This window comes from Nerophis lumbriciformis, linkage group LG18, assembly GCF_033978685.3.
Source record: "Nerophis lumbriciformis linkage group LG18, RoL_Nlum_v2.1, whole genome shotgun sequence".
Lineage (NCBI taxonomy): Eukaryota > Metazoa > Chordata > Actinopteri > Syngnathiformes > Syngnathidae > Nerophis > Nerophis lumbriciformis.
The window spans coordinates 40870001-40894124 of NC_084565.2; the positions used below are offsets into that span (position 1 = coordinate 40870001).

General features: G+C 42.9%; 1 protein-coding gene across 3 annotated transcripts in view; it reads left to right on the forward strand.

Annotated features, from left to right (window-relative positions):
- The window catches only part of LOC133617966 (tumor protein 63), a 109109-nt gene that overhangs the window by 68123 nt on the left and 16862 nt on the right, over window positions 1–24124 (forward strand). Inside the window, exons 3-10 of one of the 3 annotated variants that reach the window (XM_061978398.2) lie at window positions 3607–3793; window positions 3859–3974; window positions 5568–5677; window positions 5746–5882; window positions 12852–12934; window positions 13018–13142; window positions 15533–15678; window positions 15833–15977. In XM_061978398.2, the coding sequence (XP_061834382.1) occupies window positions 3607–3793; window positions 3859–3974; window positions 5568–5677; window positions 5746–5882; window positions 12852–12934; window positions 13018–13142; window positions 15533–15678; window positions 15833–15977 (1049 nt within the window). The remainder of the gene's footprint in view (window positions 1–3606; window positions 3794–3858; window positions 3975–5567; window positions 5678–5745; window positions 5883–12851; window positions 12935–13017; window positions 13143–15532; window positions 15679–15832; window positions 15978–24124) is intronic. The other 2 variants (XM_061978400.2, XM_061978401.2) reach the window with 2 other exon arrangements.

Genomic DNA, 24124 nt, shown 5'->3' on the forward strand with positions numbered 1-24124 from the left:
TTGGAGTTAGGGTTAGGTTGGAGTTAGGGTAAGGATGTAGTTAGAGTTGGGTTAGAGTTAGGGTTAGGTGGGAGTTAGGGTTAGGTTGGAGTAAGGGTAAGGATGGAGTTAGGGTTCGGATGGAGTTAGAGTTAGGTTGGAGTTAGAGTTAGGATTAGGTCAGAGCTACGGTAAGGATGGAGTTAGGGTTAGGTTGTAGTTAGGGTAAGGATGGAGTGAGGGTTAGGTTGGAGTTAGGGTTAGGTTGTAGTTAGAGTAAGGATAGAGTGAGGGTTAGGTTAGGGTTAGGTTGTAGTTAGGGTAAGGATGGAGTGAGGGTTAGGTTGGAGTTAGGGTTAGGTTGTAGTTAGAGTAAGGACAGAGTGAGGGTTAGGTTGGAGTTAGGGTTAGGTTGGAGTTAAGGTAAGGATGGAGTTAGGGTTCGGATGGAGTTAGAGTTAGGTTGGAGTTAGGGTTGGGTTAGAGTTAGGTTTAGGTTGGGGTTAGGGTTAGGTTGGAGTTAGGGTAAGGATGGAGTTAGGGTTCGGATGGAGTTAGAGTTAGGTTGGAGTTAGAGTTAGGGTTATGTTGGATTTAGGATTATGTTGGAGTTACGGTAAGGATGGAGTTAGGGTTAGGTTGTAGTTAGGGTAAGGATGGAGTGAGGGTTAGGTTGGAGTTAGGGTAACGATGGAGTTAGGGTTAGGTTGGAGTTGGGGTTAGGTTGTAGTTAGGGTAAGGACAGAGTGAGGGTTAGGTTGGAGTTAGGTTTAGGTTGGAGTTAGGGTTAGGTTGGAGTTAGGGTAAGGATGGAGTTAGGGTTAGGTTGTAGTTAGGGTAAGGATGGAGTGAGGGTTAGGTTGGAGTTAGGGTAACGATGGAGTTAGGGTTAGGTTGGAGTTGGGGTTAGGTTGTAGTTAGGGTAAGGACAGAGTGAGGGTTAGGTTGGAGTTAGGTTTAGGTTGGAGTTAGGGTTAGGTTGGAGTTAGGGTAAGGATGGAGTTAGGGTTAGGTTGGAGTTAGGTTTAGGTTGGAGTTAGGGTTAGGTTGTAGTTAGGGTAAGGATGGAGTGAGGGTTATGTTGGAGTTAGGATTAGGTTGGAGTTATGGTAAGGATGGAGTTAGGGTTAGGTTGTAGTTAGGGTAAGGATGGAGTGAGGGTTATGTTGGAGTTAGGATTAGGTTGGAGTTATGGTAAGGATGGAGTTAGGGTTAGGTTGTAGTTAGGGTAAGGATGGAGTGAGAGTTAGGTTGGAGTTAGGGTTAGGTTGTAGTTAGAGTAAGGATAGAGTGAGGGTTAGGTTGGAGTTAGGGTAACGATGGAGATAGGGTTAGGTTGGAGTTGGGGTTAGGTTGTAGTTAGGGTAAGGACAGAGTGACGGTTAGGTTGGAGTTTGGTTTAGGTTGGAGTTAGGGTTAGGTTGGAGTTAGGGTAAGGATGGAGTTAGGGTTCGGATGGAGTTAGAGTTAGGGTTAGGGTTAGAGTTAGGGTTATGTTGGAGTTACGGTAAGGATGGAGTTAGGGTTAGGTTGTAGTTAGGGTAAGGACAGAGTGAGGGTTAGGTTGGAGTTAGGGTTAGGTTGGAGTTAGGGTAAGGATGGAGTTAGGGTTTGGATGGAGTTAGAGTTAGGTTGGAGTTAGGGTTGGGTTAGTGTTAGGTTTAGGTTGGGGTTAGGGTTAGGTTGGAGTTAGGGTAAGGATGGAGTCGGATGGAGTTAGAGTTAGGTTGGAGTTAGAGTTAGGGTTATGTTGGAGTTAGGATTAGGTTGGAGTTACGGTAAGGATGGAGTTAGGGTTAGGTTGTAGTTAGGGTAAGGATGGAGTGAGGGTTAGGTTGGAGTTAGGGTTCGGTTGTAGTTAGAGTAAGGATAGAGTGAGGGTTAGGGTGGAGTTAGGGTAAGGATGGAGTGAGGGTTAGGTTGGACTTAGGGTTAGGTTGTAGTTAGAGTAAGGATAGAGTGAGGGTTAGGTTGGGGTTAGGTTGGAGTTGGGGTTAGGTTGTAGTTAGGGTAAGGACAGAGTGAGGGTTAGGTTGGAGTTAGGGTTAGGTTGGAGTTAGGGTAAGGATGGAGTTAGGGTTCAGATGGAGTTAGAGTTAGGTTGGAGTTAGGGTTGGGTTAGAGTTAGGTTTTGGTTGGAGTTAGGGTTAGGTTGGAGTTAGGGTAAGGATGGAGTCGGATGGAGTTAGAGTTAGGTTGGAGTTAGAGTTAGGGTTATGTTGGAGTTAGGATTAGGTTGGAGTTACGGTAAGGATGGAGTTAGGGTTAGGTTGTAGTTAGGGTAAGGATGGAGTGAGGGTTAGGTTGGAGTTAGGGTTAGGTTGTAGTTAGAGTAAGGATAGAGTGAGGGTTAGGGTGGAGTTAGGGTAACGATGGAGTTGGGGTTAGGTTGGAGTTGGGGTTAGGTTGTAGTTAGGGTAAGGACAGAGTGAGGGTTAGGTTGGAGTTAGGGTTAGGTTGGAGTTAGGGTTAGGTTGGAGTTAGGGTAAGGATGGAGTTAGGGTTCGGATGGAGTTAGAGTTAGGTTGGAGTTAGAGTTAGGGTTATGTTGGAGTTAGGATTAGGTTGGAGTTACGGTAAGGATGGAGTTAGGGTTAGGTTGGAGTTACGGTAACGATGGAGTTAGGGTTAGGTTGGAGTTGGGGTTAGGTTGTAGTTAGGGTAAAGACAGAGTGAGGGTTAGGTTGGAGTTAGGGTAGGGATGGAGTTAGGGTTAGGTTGGAGTTAGGGTTAGGATGGAGTTAGGGTAAGGATGGAACTAGGGTTCGTTTTGAGTTAGGGTCAGGATGGAGTTAGGGTAAGGATGGAACTAGGGTTTGGTTGGAGTTAGGGTCAGGATGGAGTTAGGGTAATCATGGAGTTAGGGTAAGGATGGAGCTAGGGTTAGGATGGAGTTAGGGTAAGGATGGAGTTAGAGTTTGCTTGGAGTTAGGGTAAGGATGGAGTTAGGGTTAGGTTGGAGTTAGGGTCAGGATGGAGTTAAAGTAAAGATGGAGTTAAGGTTTGTTTGGAGTTAGGGTAAGGATGGAGTTAGGGTAATCATGGAGTTAGGATTAGGATGGAGTTAGGGTAAGGATGGAGTTAGGCTTCGCTTGGAGTTAGGGTAAGGATGGAGTTAGGTTTAGGTTGGACTTAGGGTTAGGTTGTAGTTAGGGTAAGGATGGAGTTAGGGTTAGGTTGTAGTTAGGGTAAGGATGGAGTTAGGGTTAGGTTGTAGTTAGGGTAAGGATGGAGTTAGGGTTAGGTTGTAGTTAGGGTAAGGATGGAGTTAGGGTTAGGTTGTAGTTAGGGTAAGGTTGGACTTAGGGTTAGGTTGTAGTTAGGGTAAGGATGGAGTTAGGGTTATAAATGGTGATAATATACCTGTAATGGTAATAAAGTGATTCATTCTATTTGTCTGCAAGTTGCAACAGACAAGCACAATGTAGCATCCTTGCTAGCAGCCAACACGTTAGGAACATTTGTCAACTGATGAGAGCGACCCATTATTGTTGCTGCTAAATGAGAGATTATCATCACACCTCAACATCTCTAACATGTAAATAAGAATATGTCCTGTCAACTAGGTGTTTATTGACTTGGTCTGATGATCCGTCGCCATAGCAACCGCCCTGTGCTTCCCCGCAGTACTCCACGGAGCTGAAGAAGCTCTACTGTCAGATCGCCAAGACCTGCCCCATCCAGATCAAAGTCATGACCACGCCCCCGCAGGGCGCCGTCATCCGCGCCATGCCCGTCTACAAGAAGGCGGAGCACGTGACGGAGGTGGTCAAGCGCTGCCCCAACCACGAGCTGAGCCGCGAGTTCAACGACGGTACGCCCATCGATTGATTGATTGATTGATTGATTGATTGATTGATTGATTGATGCTCCCATCAGGTCAAATAGCGCCGCCCAGTCACCTGATCCGGGTGGAGGGCAACAGCCACGCCCAGTATGTGGAGGACACCATCACTGGGAGGCAGAGCGTGCTGGTGCCCTACGAGCCCCCCCAGGTGTGTTACACCATCACCTGTCCACCTTTTGGTATTCCATTAACTTGTTAGCTTTTTTATAGCAAACTTCGTAGGTATACACCTTAGTGTTATATGTTGGTATTCCATTAACTGTTAGCATGTTTGCATAGTATTGTTAGCATGTCCCAGTCTGTGGGACGCTCTCCCTGACCACCTGAGGGCACCACAGACTGTGGATGCTTTTAAAAAAAGGCTTAAAAGCCCTTCTTTTTAAAAAAGCCTCTTTTTTTTTAGATATATGCATACTAGTTGTAGCTATTTGGCTGTTCTACTTTTTATTTTATTTTTATTTTTTATTATCTTTTTATTTTTATTTTTTATTTTTTAATACACCGTAGCACTTTGAGATTGTTTACTCAATATAAAGTGATTTTTACAAATACAATCCATTATTGTTATTATTATGTTAGCTTTTTCATAGCAAACTTCGTAGGTATACACCTTAGTGTTATATTTTGGTATTCCATTAACTGTTAGCATGTTTGCATAGTACTGTTAGCATGCTAGCTTTTTTTATACCAAGGTATACACCTTAGTCATATTTTAGTGCTTCATACATGCTAACATTAGAACGTCAGCATTTTAAAAACATTTTTCAGGTACGCAACTGAGAGTAATATATTTTGGTACTTGATGCTAACATTAGCATACTAGCTTTTTTAGCTAATTTAGCAGGTAACCCACCCCAGTGTCATATTTTGGTATTTCACTAATATAAACTGTTAGCATAGTTATGTTAGCATGCTAGCCTTTGATTTTTAGCTAATTTTGTAGGCATATAACTGACTAATATTGTGGTCTCGATGCATGCTAACGTCATCAGGCTAGCATTTTAAACCTTTTTTTCCAGGTACACAACTCAAGAAGTAATATATTTTGGTATTTGACACATGTTGGTTAGCATTTTAGCATATCAGCATGCTAGCTATTTAAGCTAATTTAGTGGGTTTTGGACTGTCCGCAATTTAAAAACATTTTTTAGGTAAAAACTAAGAGTAATATATTTTGGTACTTGATGCATGTTTGTTAGCATTTAAGCATGCTAACATTAGCATGTTAGCTTTTTTAGCTAATTTAGCGGGTTTAGTGGGTTTTAGAATGTCAGCATTTTAAAAAAAAATTCAGGTACGCAACTAAGAGTAATATATTTTGGTACTTAATGCATGTTTGTTAGCATTTCAGCATGCTAACATTAGCATGCTAGCTTGTTTAGCTAATTTAGCAGGTACCCACCCCAGTGTCATATTTTGGTATTTCACTAATGTAAACTGTTAGCATAGTACTGTTAGCATGCTAGCTTTTCTACGTCATTTTGCTCATATTTTTGGTTACCTTACACTGTCTGGCTAGCGTGCTAACTGTTAGCATTTCAATTCAGTTTTTTTTAAATTCAGCATTTACACAAAATGATTAGGAAATTGCATTTTCCAGTTCTATATATTGTACTGGTTTTGAAGGTGAAATCTACCAAAATTTGGTTTGTCAGTCTGTGACCCTCAGTGGAAAAAGTTAGGGCGCCCCTCGGGCACCTTTGTCCTGATCTGCACTAAAGGTGTTCCTGTTTCCTGGCAGGTGGGCACAGAGTTCACCACCATCTTGTACAACTTCATGTGTAACTCCAGCTGTGTTGGCGGCATGAACCGCCGGCCCATCCTCATCATCGTCACCTTGGAGACCAGAGAGTACGTCACCTGATCCACGCCGCCTCCGTCGCCGTTGTTGATGTTTTGCTTTGTCTTCCGCGCGCCAGCGGTCAGGTGTTGGGCCGCCGCTGCTTCGAGGCTCGGATCTGCGCCTGCCCGGGCCGAGACCGCAAGGCGGACGAGGACAGCATCCGCAAGCAGCACATCACGGACGCCACAAAGACAAGTGACGGTACGAAGCGCCGTAAGTAGAGCTGGGGGCCGGTGACGGGCTGTCCAACTTTACCTGTCCAACTTTACCTGTCCAACTTTACCTGTCCACTTCTACCTGTCCAACTTTACCTGTCCACTTCTACCTGTCCAACTTTACCTGTCCACTTCTACCTGTCCAACTTTACTTGTCTAGTTCTACCTGTCCAAATTTACCTGTCCACTTCTATCTGTCCAACTTTACCTGTCCACTTCTACCTGCCCAACTTTACCTGTCCACTTCTACCTGTCCAACTTTACTTGTCTAGTTCTACCTGTCCAACTTTACCTGTCCACTTCTACCTGTCCACTTCTACCTGTCCAGTTCTACCTGTCCAGTTTTACCTGTCCAGTTCTACCTGTACAACTGTACCTGTCCACTTCTACCTGTCCAACTTTACCTGTCCACTTCTACCTGTCCAACTTTACCTGTCCACTTCTACCTGCACAACTTTACCTGTCCAACTTTACCTGTCCACTTCTACCTGTCCAACTTTACCTGTCCACTTCTACCTGTCCACTTCTACCTGCACAACTTTACCTGTCCAACTTTACCTGTCCACTTCTACCTGTCCAACTTTACCTGTCCACTTCTACCTGTCCACTTCTACCTGTCCAACTTTACCTGTCCACTTCTGCCTGTCCAACTTTACCTGTCCACTTTTACCTGTCCAACTTTACCTGTCCAGTTCTACCTGTACAACTGTACCTGTCCACTTCTACCTGTCCAACTTTACCTGTCCACTTCTACCTGTCCAACTTTACCTGTCCACTTCTACCTGCACAACTTTACCTGTCCAACTTTACCTGTCCACTTCTACCTGTCCAACTTTACCTGTCCACTTCTACCTGTCCACTTCTACCTGTCCAACTTTACCTGTCCAACTTTACCTGTCCAACTTTACCTGTCCACTTCTACCTGTCCAACTTTACCTGTCCACTTCTACCTGTCCAACTTTACCTGTCCACTTCTACCTGTCCAACTTTACCTGTCCAGTTCTACCTGTCCAAATTTACCTGTCCAACTTTACCTGTCCACTTCTACCTGTCCAACTTTACCTGTCCACTTCTACCTGTCTAACTTTACCTGTCCACTTTTACCTGTCCAACTTTACCTGTCCACTTCTACCTGTCCAACTTTACCTGTCCAACTTTACCTGTCCACTTTTACCTGTCCAACTTTACCTGTCCACTTCTACCTGTCCAACTTTACCTGTCCACTTTTACCTGTCCAACTTTACCTGTCCACTTTTACCTGTCCACTTCTACCTATCCAACTTTACCTGTCCACTTCTACCTGTCCAACTTTACCTGTCCACTTCTACCTGTCCAACTTTACCTGTCCACTTCTACCTGTCCAACTTTACCTGTCCACTTTTACCTGTCCAACTTTACCTGTCCACTTTTACCTGTCCACTTCTACCTATCCAACTTTACCTGTCCACTTCTACCTGTCCAACTTTACCTGTCCACTTTTACCTGTCCAACTTTACCTGTCCACTTCTACCTGTCCAACTTTACCTGTCCACTTCTACCTGTCCAACTTTACCTGTCCAACTTTACGTGTCCACTTTTACCTGTCCAACTTTACCTGTCCACTTCTACCTGTCCAACTTTACCTGTCCACTTCTATCTGTCCAACTTTACCTGTCCACTTCTACCTGTCCAACTTTACCTGTCCAACTTTACCTGTCCAACTTTACCTGTCCACTTCTACCTGTCCAACTTTACCTGTCCACTTCTACCTGTCCAACTTTACCTGTCCACTTCTACCTGTCCACTTCTACCTGTCCAGTTTTACCTGTCCACTTCTACCTGTCCAACTTTACCTGTCCACTTCTACCTGTCCAACTTTACCTGTCCACTTCTACCTGTCCAACTTTACCTGTCCACTTTTACCTGTCCACTTCTACCTGTCCAACTTTACCTGTCCACTTCTACCTGTCCAACTTTACCTGTCCACTTCTACCTGTCCAACTTTACCTGTCCACTTCTACCTGTCCAACTTTACCTGTCCAAATTTACCTGTCCACTTTTACCTGTCCAACTTTACTTGTTCACTTCTACCTGTCCAACTTTACCTGTCCAAATTTACCTGTCCACCTTTACCTGTCCAACTTTACCTGTCCACTTCTACCTGTCCAACTTTACCTGTCCACTTCTACCTGTCCAACTTTACCTGTCCACTTCTACCTGTCCAACTTTACCTGTCCACTTCTACCTGTCCACTTCTACCTGTCCAACTTTACCTGTCCACTTCTGCCTGTCCAACTTTACCTGTCCACTTTTACCTGTCCAACTTTACCTGTCCAGTTCTACCTGTACAACTGTACCTGTCCACTTCTACCTGTCCAACTTTACCTGTCCACTTCTATCTGTCCAACTTTACCTGTCCACTTCTACCTGCACAACTTTACCTGTCCAACTTTACCTGTCCACTTCTACCTGTCCAACTTTACCTGTCCACTTCTACCTGTCCACTTCTACCTGTCCAACTTTACCTGTCCAACTTTACCTGTCCAACTTTACCTGTCCACTTCTACCTGTCCAACTTTACCTGTCCACTTCTACCTGTCCAACTTTACCTGTCCACTTCTACCTGTCCAACTTTACCTGTCCAGTTCTACCTGTCCAAATTTACCTGTCCAACTTTACCTGTCCACTTCTACCTGTCCAACTTTACCTGTCCACTTCTACCTGTCTAACTTTACCTGTCCACTTTTACCTGTCCAACTTTACCTGTCCACTTCTACCTGTCCAACTTTACCTGTCCAACTTTACCTGTCCACTTTTACCTGTCCAACTTTACCTGTCCACTTCTACCTGTCCAACTTTACCTGTCCACTTTTACCTGTCCAACTTTACCTGTCCACTTTTACCTGTCCACTTCTACCTATCCAACTTTACCTGTCCACTTCTACCTGTCCAACTTTACCTGTCCACTTTTACCTGTCCAACTTTACCTGTCCACTTTTACCTGTCCACTTCTACCTATCCAACTTTACCTGTCCACTTCTACCTGTCCAACTTTACCTGTCCACTTTTACCTGTCCAACTTTACCTGTCCACTTCTACCTGTCCACTTTTACCTGTCCAACTTTACCTGTCCACTTTTACCTGTCCACTTCTACCTATCCAACTTTACCTGTCCACTTCTACCTGTCCAACTTTACCTGTCCACTTTTACCTGTCCAACTTTACCTGTCCACTTTTACCTGTCCACTTCTACCTATCCAACTTTACCTGTCCACTTCTACCTGTCCAACTTTACCTGTCCACTTTTACCTGTCCAACTTTACCTGTCCACTTCTACCTGTCCAACTTTACCTGTCCACTTCTACCTGTCCAACTTTACCTGTCCAACTTTACGTGTCCACTTTTACCTGTCCAACTTTACCTGTCCACTTCTACCTGTCCAACTTTACCTGTCCACTTCTATCTGTCCAACTTTACCTGTCCACTTCTACCTGTCCAACTTTACCTGTCCACTTCTACCTGTCCAACTTTACCTGTCCACTTCTACCTGTCCAACTTTACCTGTCCACTTCTACCTGTCCACTTCTACCTGTCCAGTTTTACCTGTCCACTTCTACCTGTCCAACTTTACCTGTCCACTTCTACCTGTCCAACTTTACCTGTCCACTTCTACCTGTCCACTTTTACCTGTCCAACTTTACCTGTCCACTTCTACCTGTCCAACTTTACCTGTCCACTTCTACCTGTCCAACTTTACCTGTCCACTTCTACCTGTCCAACTTTACCTGTCCAAATTTACCTGTCCACTTTTACCTGTCCAACTTTACTTGTTCACTTCTACCTGTCCAACTTTACCTGTCCAAATTTACCTGTCCACTTTTACCTGTCCAACTTTACCTGTCCACTTCTACCTGTCCAACTTTACCTGTCCACTTCTACCTGTCCAACTTTACCTGTCCAAATTTACCTGTCCAACTTTACCTGTCCACTTCTACCTGTCCAACTTTACCTGTCCACTTCTACCTGTCCAAATTTACCTGTCCACTTTTACCTGTCCAACTTTACTTGTCCACTTCTACCTGTCCAACTTTACCTGTCCACTTCTACCTGTCCAACTTTACCTGTCCAAATTTACCTGTCCACTTCTACCTGTCCAACTTTTCCTGCCCACTTCTACCTGTCCACTTCTACCTGTCCAACTTTACCTGTCCACTTCTACCTGTCCAACTTTACCTGTCCACTTCTACCTGTCCAACTTTATCTGTCCACTTCTACCTGTCCAACTTTACCTGTCCACTTCTACCTATCCAACTTTACCTGTCCAGTTCTACCTGTACAACTTTACCTGTCCACTTTTACCTGTCCACTTCTACCTGTCCAACTTTACCTGTCCACTTTTACCTGTCCAACTTTACCTGTCCACTTCTACCTGTCCAACTTTACCTGTCCACTTCTACCTGTCCAACTTTACCTGTCCAGTTCTACCTGTCCAACTTTACCTGTCCACTTCTACCTGTCCAACTTTCCCTGTCCACTTCTACCTGTCCAACTTTACCTGTCCACTTTTACCTGACCAACTTTACCTGTCCACTTCTACCTGTCCAACTTTACCTGTCCACTTTTACCTGACCAACTTTACCTGTCCAGTTCTACCTGTCCAACTTTACCTGTCCACTTCTACCTGTCCAACTTTCCCTGTCCACTTCTACCTGTCCAACTTTACCTGTCCACTTCTACCTGTCCAACTTTACCTGTCCACTTTTACCTGTCCAACTTTACCTGTCCACTTCTACCTGTCCAACTTTACCTGTCCACTTCTACCTGTCCAACTTTACCTGTCCAGTTCTACCTGTCCAACTTTACCTGTCCACTTCTACCTGTCCAACTTTCCCTGTCCACTTCTACCTGTCCAACTTTACCTGTCCACTTTTACCTGTCCAACTTTACCTGTCCACTTTTACCTGTCCAACTTTACCTGTCCAACTTTACCTGTCCAGTTCTACCTGTCCAACTTTACCTGTCCACTTCTACCTGTCCAACTTTACCTGTCCACTTCTACCTGTCCAGTTTTACCTGTCCACTTCTACCTGTTCAACTTTACCTGTCCACTTCTACCTGTCCAACTTTACCTGTCCACTTCTACCTGTCCAACTTTACCTGTCCACTTCTACCTGTCCAACTTTACCTGTCCACTTCTACCTGTCCAACTTTACCTGTCCACTTCTACCTGTCCAACTTTACCTGTCCACTTCTACCTGTCCAACTTTACCTGTCCAACTTTACCTGTCCACTTTTACCTGTCCACTTTTACCTGTCCACTTCTACCTGTCCAACTTTACCTGTCCACTTCTACCTGTCCAACTTTACCTGTCCAACTTTACCTGTCCACTTCTACCTGTCCACTTCTACCTGTCCAACTTTACCTATCCAACTTTACCTGTCCACTTCTCTGTCAAACTTTACCTGTCCAGTTCTACCTGTACAACTGTACCTGTCCAACTTTACCTGTCCACTTTTACCTGTCCACTTTTACCTGTCCACTTCTACCTGTCCAACTTTACCTGTCCACTTCTACCTGTCCAACTTTACCTGTCCAACTTTACCTGTCCACTTCTACCTGTCCACTTCTACCTGTCCAACTTTACCTATCCAACTTTACCTGTCCACTTCTCTGTCAAACTTTACCTGTCCAGTTCTACCTGTACAACTGTACCTGTCCAACTTTACCTGTCCACATTTAGCTGTCCAACTTTACCTGTCCACTTCTACCTGTCCAACTTTACCTGTCCAGTTCTACCTGTCCAACTTTACCTGTCCACTTCTACCTGTCCAGTTTTACCTGTCCACTTCTACCTGTCCAGTTTTACCTGTCCACTTCTACCTGTCCAACTTTACCTGTCCAACTTTACCTGTCCAACTTTACCTGTCCAACTTTACCTGTCCAACTTTACCTGTCCACTTCTACCTGTCCAACTTTACCTGTCCAGTTCTACCTGTACAACTTTACCTGTCCACTTCTACCTGTACAACTTTACCTGTCCACTTCTACCTGTCCAACTTTACCTGTCCACTTCTACCTGTCCAACTTTACCTGTCCACTTCAAACCTGTCCAACTTTACCTGTCCACTTCTACCTGTACAACTTTACCTGTCCACTTCTACCTGTACAACTTTACCTGTCCACTTCTACCTGTCCACTTCTACCTGTCCAACTTTACCTGTCCACTTCTACCTGTCCAACTTTCCCTGTCCGCTTCTACCTGTCCAACTTTACCTGTCCACTTCTACCTGTCCAACTTTACCTGTCCACTTCTACCTGTCCAACTTTCCCTGTCCACTTCTACCTGTCCAACTTTCCCTGTCCACTTCTATCTGTCCAACTTTACCTGTCCACTTCTACCTGTCCAACTTTACCTGTCCACTTCTACCTGTCCAACTTTACCTGTCCAGTTCTACCTGTACAACTGTACCTGTCCACTTCTACCTGTTCAACTTTACCTGTCCAGTTCTACCTGTACAACTTTACCTGTCCACTTCTACCTGTCCAACTTTACCTGTCCACTTCTACCTGTCCAACTTTACCTGTCCACTTCTACCTGTCCAACTTTACCTGTCCAGTTCTACCTGCACAACTTTACCTGTCCACTTCTACCTGTCCAACTTTACCTGTCCACTTCTACCTGTCCAACTTTACCTGTCCACTTCTACCTGTCCAACTTTACCTGTCCAGTTCTATCTGCCGAACTTTACCTGTCTGACTTTACTCGTCTAACTTTACCTGCCTAACTTTACCTGTCTAAGTTTACCTGTTAAGTTCTACCTGTCTAACTTGACCTGTCTAACTCTACCTTACCTGCTGAGCTTTACCTGCTGCACTCTACCCGTCGAGCTCTACATGCCAAGCTTTACCTAGTGCACTTTACCTGCGGCTGGTTCCCTGCTGTGGCGTAGACCCGCCCACACTCACCTGGTGCTCTCCTCCTTGCAGCGTTCCGCCAGGTGTCACACGGCATTCAGATGTCGGCCATCAAGAAGAGGAGATCCAGCGATGAGGAAGTCTTTTGTTTGCCGGTGAGTATAAGCCCCGCCTCCCGACGTCACATGACCATTTGCCTCTCCCGCCCTGACCGCCATCTTCTGTCGCTTCCTGTCAGATCAAAGGCCGTGAAATTTACGAGATTCTGGTGAAGATCAAAGAGTCTTTGGAGCTGATGCAGCTTCTGCCACAACACACCATCGAGTCGTATCGACAGCAGCAGCAGAACCTTCTGCAGAAGCAGTGAGTAACACCACTCTTTAAGGGTGTATCATATCTGATACAAGGGTTTACCTTCTCTATGTCGCCAGGTAGGAGGTTGAGGAGATACTAGGTCCTTGAGGTAGGAGGTTGAGGGGAAACTAGGTTCTTGAGGTAGGAGGTTGAGGGGAAACTAGGTCCTTGAGGTAGGAGGTTGAGGGGAAACTAGGTCCTTGATGTAGGAGGTTGAGGAGATACTAGGTCTTTGAGGTAGGAGGTTGAGGGGAAACTAGGTCCTTGAGGTAGGAGGTTGAGGGGAAACTAGGTCCTTGAGGTAGGAGGTTGAGGGGAAACTAGGTCCTTGAGGTAGGAGGTTGAGGGGAAACTAGGTTCTTGAGGTAGGAGGTTGAGGGGAAACTAGGTCCTTGAGGTAGGAGGTTGAGGGGAAACTAGGTCCTTGATGTTGGAGGTTGAGGAGATACTAGGTCCTTGAGGTAGGAGGTTGAGGAGATACTAGGTCCTTGAGGTAGGAGGTTGAGGGGAAACTAGGTCCTTCAGGTAGGAGGTTGAGGGGAAACTAGGTCCTTGAGGTAGGAGGTTGAGGGGAAACTAGGTCCTTGATGTAGGAGGTTGAGGAGATACTAGGTCTTTGAGGTAGGAGGTTGAGGGGAAACTAGGTTCTTGAGGTAGGAGGTTGAGGGGAAACTAGGTCCTTGAGGTAGGAGGTTGAGGGGAAACTAGGTCCTTGATGTAGGAGGTTGAGGAGATACTAGGTCTTTGAGGTAGGAGGTTGAGGGGAAACTAGGTCCTTGAGGTAGGAGGTTGAGGGGAAACTAGGTCCTTGAGGTAGGAGGTTGAGGGGAAACTAGGTCCTTGAGGTAGGAGGTTGAGGGGAAACTAGGTTCTTGAGGTAGGAGGTTGAGTGGAAACTAGGTTATTGAGGTAGGAGGTTGAAAGGATACTAGGTCCTTGAGGTAGGAGGTTGAGGAGATACTAGGTTCTTGAGGTAGGAGGTTGATGGGATACTAGGTCCTTGAAGTAGGAGGTTGAGGGGAAACTAGGTCCTTGAGGTAGGAGGTTGAGGGGAAACTAAGTCCTTGAGGTAGGAGGTTGAGGGTAAACTAGGTCCTTGATGTAGGAGGTTGAGGAGATACTAGGTCCTCGAGGTAGGAGGTTGGGGGGAAACTAGGTCCTTGAGGTAGGAGGTTGAGGGGAAACTAGGTCCTTGAGGTAGGAGGTTGAGGAGATACTAGGTTCTTGAGGTAGGAGGTTGATGGGATACTAGGTCCTTGAAGTAGGAGGTTGAGGGGAAACTAGGTCCTTGAGGTAGGAGGTTGAGGGGAAACTAAGTCCTTGAGGTAGGAGGTTGAGGGTAAACTAAGTCCTTGAGGTAGGAGGTTAAGGGGAAACTAGGTCCTTGATGTAGGAGGTTGAGGAGATACTAGGTCCTCGAGGTAGGAGGTTGAGGGGAAACTAGGTCCTTGAGGTAGGAGGTTGAGGGGAAACTAAGTCCTTGAGGTAGGAGGTTAAGGGGAAACTAGGTCCTTGATGTAGGAGGTTGAGGAGATACTAGGTCCTCGAGGTAGGAGGTTGAGGGGAAACTAGGTCCTTGAGGTAGGAGGTTGAGGGGATACTAGGTCCTTGATGTAGGAGGTTGAGGGGGAACTAGGTCCTTGAGGTAGGAGGTTGAGGGGATACTAGGTCCTTGATGTAGGAGGTTGAGGGGGAACTAGGTCCTTGGGGTTTGCGCACTCTCGTCAGGATCCTCGCTGTGCTGTTTTGGATGTACTGGAGCTTTTTGATGCTCTTCTTGGGGACCCTGACGAGAAGTGTGTTGCAGTAATAATAATTCCGTTGTAAGTGTGAAGTACAACACTAATCAAATCTATTATTATTACTTTATGCGTCTGAAAACATATGTCTTGTAATGAGACATTTTTAAAAAAGTGCAGTTCCAAAAAAAAAAAAAGTCCTCCAGGTTGAGTGAGTAATCTTTGTCTTCACTGCCCTCTTGTGGCCTCCTGCAGTATTGCACCTTCTCCTATTTCCCTTCCCTCATCCTGTCCTCTCTGCTTCCTCCTGGCAGTCTGATCCAGACTCGCCTGGCCACTCACCTGCTGGAGCCTGCAGCTTCCTCCTGAACCTTCCTCCTCCTTCCTCCTTCCTCCTTCTTTCATGGCCTCTCTGAGGACGTCACGCCCCCTGCTGGACTCTTTGTGTGTGTTTGCATGTCCCGAGTGCGTGGTCAAGAGCTGGACTCGCCGAGCGTTTTATTGTGAAGGAGGGAAATGCTGGTCATGTGACTGCGGGCAGTTTCTTCTCCCTCCTCCCGTCTGTTTGAAACAGATGCTTTTTGTGGCTCTTAATAAAAAATAGATTTGCTCCTCCCGGTTCTTGTTTCTTGTCATTAAACGCCCCGACCCCTCCCGCAGGACGTCGATGGCGCCCCAGCCCAGCTTCGGCCCCAGCTCGCCGACACACAACAAAGTCAACAAGCTGCCGTCCGTCAGTCAGCTGATCAACCCCCAGCAGCGCAACACGCTCACCCCGTCCGCCATGTCCGGCGGTCTGACTGACAGTAAGTGGCACCCGCCTACCTCGCACTTCCTCTTTTAGTCAGGCCACGCCCCTATTCCCTCGCCCCCGCCCACTTTAAAAACTGCGAAACCCCCTCGATAGTCGGCTTTAAAACAAAGTCAAAAGGCTGACCGCCGCTGCTTTTGTGTCTGCAGTGACTCCCATGATGGGCACTCACATGCCAATGGGCGCTGACATGAGCTCACTGAGCCCCTCACACGCCCTGCAGCCCCAGCTGCCCATGGTGCCCTCACACTGTACCCCCCCTCCTCCGTACCCCATGGACAGCAGCATCTCCAGGTACCCAGACACCTAAAACCCAAACTAGCTCTCACAAAAAAGTACTTTAAAATGTGTAAAAAAAAAAGCCAAAAGCAGTGAAGTTGTCAAGTTAAATAAAAGGAGAATACAACAACTTATATTCAATTGAATAGACTGCAAAGACAAGATATTTCATGTTCACACTGACAAACTTTATTATTTTTGGCATTTTTACCAGTGTGTTACATGGCCTTTTCCTTTTAACAACACTCAGTAAAGGTTTGGGAACTGAGGAGACACATTTTTGAAGTGGAATTCTTTCCCATTCTTGCTCGATGTACAGCTTAAGTTGTTCAACAGTCTCCCTTCTCATATTTTAGCCTTCACACATTTTCAATGGCCACACTCTTTTACTACGAAGCCACGTTGGATGTAACACGTGAAATAAGCAGGGGCGTCCATGATAACGTTGCTCGGATGGCAACATATGTTGCTCCAAAAAGCTGTATGTACTAGAGATGCGCGGATAGGCAATTATTTCATCCGCAACCGCATCAGAAAGTCGTCAACCATCCGCCATCCACCCGATGTAACATTTTTTTTTTTTTTTTTTTTGTCCTTTCCAGCTTCTCAGGCAAATCATATAGTTGATGTAGATGCCCATGTCGGCTGTTCAGATTTACTTTACAAAAGAGAAGTGTAGGATACTTCTCTTGTTGCCTTATTTGTATTTGACTTTATTAAATGTATTTATATTATCATTTCGTGCAGCCGATGTAACATTTGATCAGAACTGCATCCGCCCGCATTCGCCCGTTGTTATATATCTAATATAGACGATGCAAGGCATTAGTGAGGTTATAAAGCTTTTGCCTGTTAAAGAAAGGAGACTGATCCAACGCAGCACAGACATTCGCGTGCCACGCTGTCACGACCCAGACGCACACCAGTGCGCAATCATATGGGAGCCGCGCTGAGCGCACCTCCAAGCGCGTCTCGCTGCCGGCGACGGCCGGGTATATGGGCCCGACGCTCCAGCGCCATCCATTTTCAGGGCTAGTTGATTCGGCAGGTGGGTTGTTACACACTCCTTAGCGGGTTCCAACTTCCATGGCCACCGTCCTGCTGTCTATATCAACCAGGGTGAGCCCCACCCCTTTCGTGAGCGCACTGCGCGCGGAGTGACCCCTGTTACGCGCCCCCGGCAACAGGGGTGGCGGGCAGGTAAGCTGCGCGGGCGGAGCGCGCGGAGTGACCCCTGTTACGAGCCCCCGGCCACGGGGGTTGGCGGGCAGGTAAGCTGCTTACCTGCTGCGCGTGACGCCGGCCGCGGCGAAGGCGGACGAGGCGGGGTGTCGGTGCGGTGGGCGCGGTGGTGACCCTGGACGTGCGTCGGGCCCTTCTCGCGGATCGCCTCAGCTACGGCTCCCGGTGGGGCCCTCTCGGGGGAAGGGGCCTCGGTCCCGGACCCCGGCGAGGCGTCGGGGGCCTTCTCCGCTCCGTAAAAGTGTCCATCTCTTTTTTTTTTTTTCTTCTGTTGTGGCATATGCTGCAGGTGCCTGCTCGTTTTTCGTATGTGGGTAACAACATTTAACTATGTATATATATTTCCCAATTGGTTTAACTGCCACCCGCCTGAATCTATTTAAAATCTAATTTTTTTAAATTTCAATCGCCCGACCCGACCCGACCCGACCCGCTGATAAAATCTAATTTTTTTAAATTTCATCCGCCCGATCTGCGGACTCCGCGGTTGTGCCCGCAAACTGCGCATCTCTAGTATGTACCTTTCAGCATTAATGGCGCCTTCACAGATGTGTAAGTTACCCATGTCTTGGCCACTAATACACCCCCATACCATCACACTTTGCGCCTAGAACAATCCGGATGGTTCTTTTTCCTCTTCGGTTTCCAAAAAAAAACATTTTCAAATGTGGACTCGTCAGACCACGGAACACTTTTCCACTTTGCATCAGTCCATCTTAGATGAAGCCGGCGGCGTTTCTGGGTGTTGTTGATAAATGGCTGTGGCTTTGCATAGTAAGGGTTTTAACTTGCACTTACAGATGTAGCGACCGACTGTAGTTACTGACAGTGGGTTTCTGACGTGTTCCCGAGCCCATGTGGTGATATCCTTTACACACGGATGTGGCTTTTTGATGCAGTACCGCCTGAGGGATGGAAAGTGCGTAATATCATGGCTTATATGCAGTGATTTCTCCAGATTCTCTGAACCTTTGGATGATATTACGGAGCGTAGATGGTGAAATCCCTAAATTCCTTGTTGAGAAATGTTGTTCTTAAACAATTTGCTCATGCATTTGTTGACAAAGTGGTGACCCTCGCCCCCCGTCCTTGTTTATTTCATGGAAGCTGCTTTTATACCCAATCATGGCACCCACCTGTTCCCAATTTGCCCGTTCACCTGTGGGATGTTCCAAATAAGAGCATTCCTCAACTCTCTCGGTCTTTTTTGCCACTTGTGCCAACTTCTCTGAAACATGTTGCAGGCATCAAATTCCAAATGAGCTAATATTTGCAGACAATAATAAAGTTTGTCAGTGTGAACAGTAAATATCTTGTCTTTGCAGTCTATTCAATTGAATATAAGTTGAAAAGGATTTGTTGTATTCCCTTTTTATTGACTGACCATTGACACAAGGTGACAACTTCATGGTGTTTGTACTCCAGTGAGTCCTGAAGGCTGAAGGCTGAAGGCTGAAGGCTGCTCCGTGGGCATCAAACTATTCCATTCAAGTCAAATATTGAACTTATTGAACTTAGTATGTAACTTTTTTAAAAGGGCTTGCAGGTTAGAGACTTCTGGTTACATGGAGATGTCCTAAATGAATTAATTTTTTTTTTTAAACCGGAAGGTATAAGAATGGTGATTGAGATGTAAACACGAATTATTCCATTGCTGTTCCATGACACTCACTGGAAACACAAGATGCTTCTGGTTGATGGAACTCAATAGATTTTTGTAAACGATTCATCCATTTAGAATTGAAATGAATCCATTCACTAAATATTAGGAGCGTGAATCTTTGGCCTCTTAATAATTTGTTTCGATTCCTGCGGTGACTAGTTAGAGGATTTATTACTAGTACTGTGTCAATACTAGTTAGATGATTTATTACTGGCACAGCATCAATTCTAGTTAGATGATGTATTACTAGTACTGTGTCAATACCAGTTAGCTGATTTATTACTAGTACTGTGTCAATACTAGTTAGATTATGTATTACTAGTACAGTGTCATACTAGTTAGATGATGTATTACTAGTACAGTGTCAATACTAGTTAGATGATGTATTACTAGTACTGTGTCAATACTAGTTAGATTATGTATTACTAGTTAGTTGCTTTATTACTAGTACTGTGCCAGTACTAGTTATATGCTGCATTACTAGTATGGTGTCAATACTAGTTAGATGCTGTATTACTAGTACAGTATCAATACTAGTTTGATGATTTATTACTAGTACTGTGTCAATACTAGTTAGATGATCTATTACTAGTACAGTATCAATACTCATTAGATGATTTATTACTGGCACAGCATCAATACTAGTTAGATGATGTATTACTAGTACAGTATCAATACTAGTTAGATTATTTATTACTGGCACAGCATCAATACTAGTTAAATGATGTATTACTGGCACAGCATCAATACTAGTTAATTGACGTGTTACTAGTACAGTATCAATACTAGTTAGATGATGTATTACTAGTACAGTGTCAATACTAGTTAGATTATGTATTACTAGTACTGTGTCAATACTAGTTAGATGATGTATTACTAGTACTGTGTCAATACTAGTTAGATGATGTATTACTAGTACTGTGTCAATACTAGTTAGATTATGTATTACTAGTACAGTATCAATACTTGTTAGATGATGCATTACTAGTGCAGTGTCAATACTAGTTAGATGATGTATTACCAGTACAGTATCAATACTAGTTTGATGATGTATTACTAGTACAGTGTCAATACTAGTTAGATTATTTATTTCTAGTACTGTGTCAATACTAGTTAGATGATGTATTACTAGTACTGTGTCAATACTAGTTAGATGATGTATTACTAGTACAGTATCAATACTAGTTAGATGATGTATTACTAGTACTGTGTCAATACTAGTTAGATGATGTATTACTAGTACTGTGTCAATACTAGTTAGATGATGTATTACTAGTACAGTATCAATACTAGATGATGTATTACTAGTACAGTGTCAATACTAGTTAGATTATGTATTACTAGTACTGTGTCAATACTAGTTAGATGATGTATTACTAGTACAGTATCAATACTAGTTTGATGATTTATTACTAGTACTGTGGCAATACTAGTTTGATGATTTATTACTAGTACTGTGGCAATACTAGTTAGATGAGGTATTACTAGTACAGTATCAATACTAGTTAGATGATGTATTACTAGTACTGTGTCAATACTAGTTAGATGATGTATTACTAGTACTGTGTCAATACTAGTTAGATGATGTATTACTAGTACAGTATCAATACTAGATGATGTATTACTAGTACTGTGTCAATACTAGTTAGATGATGTATTACTAGTACAGTGTCAATACTAGTTAGATGGTGTATTACTAGTACTGTGTCAATACTAGTTAGATTATGTATTACTAGTACTGTGTCAATACTAGTTAGATGATGTATTACTAGTACAGTGTCAATACTAGTTAGATTATTTATTTCTAGTACTGTGTCAATACTAGTTAGATGATGTATTACTAGTGCAGTGTCAATACTAGTTAGATGATGTATTACTAGTACAGTATCAATACTAGTTTGATGATTTATTACTAGTACTGTGTCAATACTAGTTAGATGATGCATTACTAGTGCAGTGTCAATACTAGTTAGATGATGTATTACTAGTACAGTATCAATACTATTTAGCTGATGTATTACTAATACAGTATCAATACTAGTTAGATTATTACTTTCTAGTACTGTGTCAATACTAGTATAGTATTAATACTAGTTCGATTATTTATTACTAGTACAGTATCAATACTAGTTAGATGATTTATTTCTAGTACTGTGTCAATACTAGTTAGATGATGTATTACTAGTACAGTATCAATACTAGTTAGATGATTTATTTCTAGTACTGTGTCAATACTAGTTAGATGATGTATTACTAGTACAGTATCAATGCTATTTAGCTGATGTATTACTAGTACAGTATCAATACTAGTTAGATTATTTATTTCTAGTACAGTATCAATACTAGTTAGATGATGTATTACTAGTACTGTGTCAATACTAGTTAGATGATGCATTACTAGTACAGTATCAATACTAGTTAGATGATGTATTACTAGTACAGTATCAATACTAGTTTGATGATTTATTACTAGTACTGTGTCTATACTAGTTAGATGATGTATTACTAGTACAGTATCAATACTAGTTAGATGATGTATTACTAGTACTGTGTCAATACTAGTTAGATGATGTATTACTAGTACAGTATCAATACTAGTTAGATTATTTCTTTCTAGTACTGTGTCAATACTAGTTAGACGATGTAATACTAGTATAGTATTAATACTAGTTAGATTATTTATTACTAGTACAGTATCAATACTAGTTAGATGATTTATTTCTAGTACTGTGTCAATACTAGTTAGACGATGTATTACTAGTACAGTATCAATACGAGTTAATTTATTTCTAGTACAGTATCAATGCTCATTACTAGTACAGTATCAACAATATATGATTTATTACTAGTACAGTATCAATACTAGATTATGTATTAATAAGTAACAATACTAAATTTATTACCAGTACAGTATTAATACTAGTTAGATGATTTATTACTAGTACAGTGTCAATGCTAGTAAAATGATTTATTACTAGTACAGTATCACTGCTAGATCATTTATTACAAATACAGTATCAATACTAGATGATGTATTACTAGTACTGTGTCAATACTAGTTAGATTATGTATTACTAGTGCAGTATCAATACTAGATTATTTACTAGTACAGTTTCAATAACATGTAGATGATTTATTACTAGTACAGTATCAATACTAGATGATTTATTACTAGTACAATATTAATACTAGTTACATGATGTATTACTAGTACAGAATCAATACTAGTTAGATGATTTATTACCAGTACAGTATCAATACTAAATGATGTATTACTAGTACTGTGGCAAAACTAGTTAGATTATGTATTACTAGTACAGTATCAATACTAATTTGATTATTTATTAATAGTACAGTATTATAATTTTGATGATTTATTATTAATACAGTATTAATACTAGATGATTTATCACTAGTAGAATATCAATACTAGTTAGATGATTCATTACTTGTACAGTATTAATACTAGCTGGATTAATGTATTACTACAAACTACAAAAGCAGTGAATCCTTTTCAACTTATATTCAATTGAAGAGACTGCAAAGACAAGATATTTAACGTTCACACTGACAAACTTTATTATTGTTTGCAAATATTAGCTAATTTGGAATTTGATGCCTGCAACATGTTTCAAAAAAGCTGGCACAAGTGGCAAAAAAGAGTGAGAGAGTTGAGGAATGCTCATCAAAGACTTATTTGGAACATCCCACAGGTGGACAGGCGAATTGGGAACAGGTGGGTGCCATGATTGGGTATAAAAGCAGCTTCCATGAAATGCTCAGTCATTCACAAACAAGGACGGGGGCGAGGGTCACCACTTTGTCAACAAATGCCTGAGCAAATTGTTGAACAGTTTAAGAAAAACCTTTCTCAACCAGCTATTGCAAGGAATTTAGGGATTTCACCATCTACGCTCCGTAATATCATCAAAGGGTTCAGACAATCTGGAGAAATCACTGCACGTAAGCCATGATATTACACATCTTGGATCACAAAGCGACATCAGTGTGTAAAGGATATCACCACATGGACTCAGGAACACTTCAGAAAACCACTGTCAGTAACTACAGTCGGTCGCTACATCTGTAAGTGCAAGTTAAAACTCTTACTATGCAAAGCCAAAGCCATTTATCAACAACACCCAGAAAACGCCGCCGGCTTCGCTGGGCCTGAGCTCATCTAAGATGGACTGATGCAAAGTGGAAAAGTGTTCCGTGGTCTGACGAGTCCACATTTCAAATTGTTTTTGGAAACTGTGGACCAAAGAGGAAAAGAACCATCCGGACTGTTGAAAAGTCAGCATGTGTATTAGTGGCCAAGACATGGGTAACTTACACATCTGTGAAGGCACCATTAATGCTGAAAGGTACATACAGGTTTTGGAGCAACATATGTTGCCATCCAAGCAACGTTTATCATGGACGCCCCTGCTTATTTCAGCAAGACAATGCCAAGCCACGTGTTACATCAACGTGGCTTCGTAGTAAAAGAGTGCGGGTACTAGACTGGCCTGCCTGTAGTCCAGACATTGAAAATGTGTGAAGGCTAAAATATGAGAAGGGAGACTGTTGAACAACTTAAGCTGTACATCAAGCAAGAATGGGAAAGAATTCCACTTCAAAAATGTGTCTCCTCAGTTCCCAAACCTTTACTGAGTGTTGTTAAAAGGAAAGGCCATGTAACACACTGGTGAAAATGCCTTTTTTGCAATGTGTTGCTGCCATTAAATTCTAAGTTCATGATTATTTAGTTTGTCAGTTCCAACGTTAAATATCTTGTCTTTGCAGTCTATTCAATTTGTTGTATTCTCTTTTTATTTACCATTTACACAACGTGACAACTTCACTGCTTTTGGCTTTTAAAGTACTAGTTAGATGGTTAATTATTAGTACTGTATTATTACTAGTTAGATGGTTAATTATTAGTACAGTATTATTACTATTTAGATGGTTGATTATTAGTACAGTATTATTACTAGTTAGATGGTTGATTATTAGTACTGTATTATTACTAGTTAGATGGTTGATTATTAGTACTAGTTAGATGGTTGATTATTAGTACAGTATTATTACTAGTTAGATGGTTAATTATTAGTACTGTATTATTACTAGTTAGATGGTTGATTATTAGTACTGTATTATTACTAGTTAGATGGTTAATTATTAGTACTGTATTATTACTAGTTAGATGGTTGATTATTAGTACAGTATTATTACTAGTTAGATGGTTAATTATTAGTACTGTATTATTACTAGT